At 35.6% G+C, this 3803-nt stretch overlaps 1 protein-coding gene across 1 annotated transcript; it reads left to right on the top strand.

Annotated features, from left to right (window-relative positions):
- Window positions 1-1002: 1002 nt before the first annotated feature.
- On the top strand, window positions 1003-1644 carry LOC5576160 (perlucin-like protein). Its single transcript, XM_001662453.3, has 2 exons — window positions 1003-1145; window positions 1204-1644. Exons 1-2 carry the CDS (start codon window positions 1041-1043, stop codon window positions 1579-1581), a joined length of 483 nt encoding a protein of 160 aa, XP_001662503.1. The 5' UTR covers window positions 1003-1040; the 3' UTR covers window positions 1582-1644.
- Window positions 1645-3803: the final 2159 nt, after the last annotated feature.

Below are 3803 nucleotides of genomic sequence, written 5' to 3'. Positions count from 1 at the left end.
ATTCATCTCGTCGTTATCGCATAATATTCACGACCATTCGAAAGTCTAAGCAATGTTTTACGCTATTGAGATTTTATGAGCTTCCTTCGTTATTCGATTGTGTGTAAACTCTGCTAATGAAAACGACTGAAATATAATATCGGCAAACTGTTTATATATTCGTGTAACTTGAAAAGATTGAAATGATGCGAAAGCATTTCTGTCAATGTGATTTACAGTTTTGTTTTTAGTTTATGTTGCACGTTAATATTACTAATTGAAATGTGGTTTACTGAATCTAATTTCGCGCATCCACCACAAAGAAATAAAACTATGCAAAATTCTCAGTACAAACTATTTAAGGTGAAGATAAATCTAAGCCAAACCTCAAATTTTCAAGAGCTCAAATCTGGAGAACCAAACATCCGTTTAAGCTGAAAATTTAAGTTTTCAGCTAAAACGGTTGTTTGGTTCTCCAGATTTGTGCTCTTGAAAATGTCAGGTTTGGCTTCGATTTATCTTAACCTTAACGGCGTGCCGTTAAGCTTTACTTGTGGCATGGGCTTGCTTTTGCATCTCCGTACGATGTTAAAGAAGATAAACCAGTTACAAGCTGCCCTAAACAACCCATGAATCATTTTCGCCTATATTATTATGTATCCGGTAGAAATCAAGACCAACATTAATTTATAATTATTGTTTTCTCGGGCCCCGTGCGTCGCAGCTAATATGTGAATAGTGCGCTGTGTTCATAAAAATCGTAAGAATGCAGCGCCACACTAAAAAACTGATTTCAAAATCGCGCGAGTTGAGGCGCGTCGCGAGTCTCACTGGCGCGATCCGGTTTGGTGGCGGTGCGACAATACTGTTCGCATTGAACAGCTTGCAGAAAATCACCCGTTGGTCATGTTTACGTTCTTATCGGTGTCCTCGACCTCTAAGCCGAACCGGTTCGGAGGTGAATCCCAAGAAGCCAAAAACATGATAATGAGTTCGCTCGTAGCTTCAGTCGTTCAATGGCTATTCACCAAGTTTGTGTTGAAACAGAAAAAACGTTCATAATGTTTGGAGCAATTTCAAATTTCCTGAAAATCGTTTTGATTGTGTTATTTTATCAGTTGTGTTGCACTCATGCTCAATCCAAGTATCAAATCGCTCCATATGATGTAGGTATGAATTTGTAAGTGGCTCAACATCAACATCATATCCATCGTTCATCTTCAGAGCAATTGGTTCGAGGCATCCGAATACTGCCACCGGATGGACATGCGGTTGGCCATAGTTGATTCGGAAGAAAAGCACAACGCCGTAGTAAAGGAGGCCAAGGCCGCGAAACTTCACTCTTCTGGATTTTTCGGTGTTTGGCTCGGAGCTACCGATTTGGCAAGGTCGGGTAATTTCATCTGGCACAATACCGGAGCAAGGCTTCGTTACGCACGCTGGGGTGAAGGCGAACCTAGCGGAGGCAGAGAACACTGTGTGGTGCTGTACTACTGGCCCAAGCAGAGATTCAACTGGACGTGGAATGATGCACCTTGCAGTACGGAGCTATACGCTATCTGCGAAAACTACGAAAAGGCGGCTTGCATCCAAGAGTTTTAAATCGACGAATGTTTTCTTGGAAGAGTGATGTAATGCAATAAATATTTTACTTTCGAAAACTCAATTATTGAAAATGGTTAGCGCTTCAATAATATTGTAGAGCACACAATGCAATTAGAGCAACACCGGAAATCCACGCAGAGGTTGATTATCACGAGAAGTTGTACACTGTTAAAAATAATGAAGATCAAACGTCATGTAAACTTCATTTATGCGATGAAAACATGAGGTCATGTAAATTTAAGTCTGAAATCATGTAAAAATGTGTTATATGTCATGTAACCACACAGGATTTTGCTAGATTACATGACATATAATTGAAGTTTACATGACATATCATGTAAATATCCATGACACTCCACGCTCCAATATGTGCATTATATATCTCAGAAATTTATACGTTTCGTTCGAACTGTGTAGGATTTGCCGAGGGATAGCATCCCGACTAGAGGCTTGTAACAAAAATATAATAAAATATTATCAGAATATGATATCCATATCATATTATGATATAATTTTGTTAGGCTCCGTTATCCATACAACATAATAAAACAGAAATATAACATAATGTGTTTTATTTCCCTTTAAGATATTTTTTTGTTCATTTTTGACAACTTTATAACAAAATAAATAGATATTTATGCATTTCAATAATATACAATATTATCGTATATCGAACAGTATTATAATTTTGATGCTTTGTATCAAACATTATAACTTGGTTTGATATAATTTTGTTAGAATTAAAACACATTTTGTTAGGTTTATGTTACTATTCATACACTTTTTGTTATAATTTTAGTTATTTTAACAACATCCTGCATCAAGTTTGTAACAACCTATGTTCGAAAAAACTTATAACATAATAACATATGCTGATATAATTTTGTTATGTACTCTTAGTCGGGATGGCGTGCCTGTTTAACATGGCTTTACCGTTTCCTTGTTGCTGTTGGAGAAGATCGGACATTATTGTAATTTTTCAAACTATATGATATATACTACCTCTTTCAATATCGTGGCCAGAATAACGGTGTAATTTATTCCTACCAGTCGTTGATATTTCCGGGTTAGAAACTGTCTCGACTTTCTAGAATATGCTCGATACACGAGACATGCAAATGAAAAATGGTTAATGGTTGAAAATTGTACAGAGAGAGCTCCTAATTAAAACTGTAAAAGTGCACGCGGAACACTAGGCTGACAAGCAAACGGTGCACAATGGTACCGCCCATAGGCCATACATCGAAAAATATATTGTTTTGTTTTACAGTCCTCTTCATTTTCATGGATCAATTATGATATCAAAAATGTATTTTTGCAATTTCGTAGAAGACCACTTGAGGGAATCAAAAATTATATAGGAATGCATACACTAACATTTTACAATTTTGAGGAATTGTTGTGTTATGATTCATTACGCAACTCAAAACAGTTGCGTAATGAGAAAGCGTTGCGTAATAAATCATTACAGCACTGTTTTCAGTTAGGTAATGACTATTCCCGCACTGCATACTTCAGTGCAGGAAAGTAGGCGGTTTCATGACAGATTGGCGTGATGAAAAACAGCCTATTACGATGAGAAATTGCAAAAATGTATTTTTCACGATTTGAAAATATGTGAAATTGCCTATTATGTTCCATTTGAAAAGTCAGTATAGATGTGAGTAATAATTAGGGATAGCATACCTACATCACTTTATCTGAAGTACGTTTTTGAATATGTTCTTAATCAAATTGATTCAAACTTCTGCCACTCAATGATTATATTTTAGTAGGAAAGTGAACCTGTGAAGGTTCTAGCTGCAAATATTTGCTAATAAGTTAGCAGCGTGCCTTCTAAAGTTGTTAGTTATTACAAAAACAAGGCAATGAAAAATATATACAGAAATTCTATCGCATACGAATATGTTCGGAATGAATGTACAAAAAAAAAAAATGAAATTGTCTCTTTATTTCGATATGAATATACTTGCAACATTGTATGTTGATTTGCTTAGTATTTTCAGTAAGGGCGCTGAGACAATAAAATCCAAAAAAAGGTCATGGTACAATAGCCATGCTATTATTTATGGCACGGCATGAAAATTATCTTGTATTCATTATTGCATTCATCATTATCTAAACAAGATCTATCCCAGGATCTACAAATCCGGAACAAAAGATAAAATTGTGTGAATGAAAAAAAAAACAATAAAATAGGAACAATATATTCACAAATA

This window comes from Aedes aegypti, chromosome 3 (assembly GCF_002204515.2).
Source record: "Aedes aegypti strain LVP_AGWG chromosome 3, AaegL5.0 Primary Assembly, whole genome shotgun sequence".
Lineage (NCBI taxonomy): Eukaryota > Metazoa > Arthropoda > Insecta > Diptera > Culicidae > Aedes > Aedes aegypti.
Note: the sequence above shows the minus strand (reverse complement) of the source record. Positions and strands in the feature narration are given on the sequence as shown.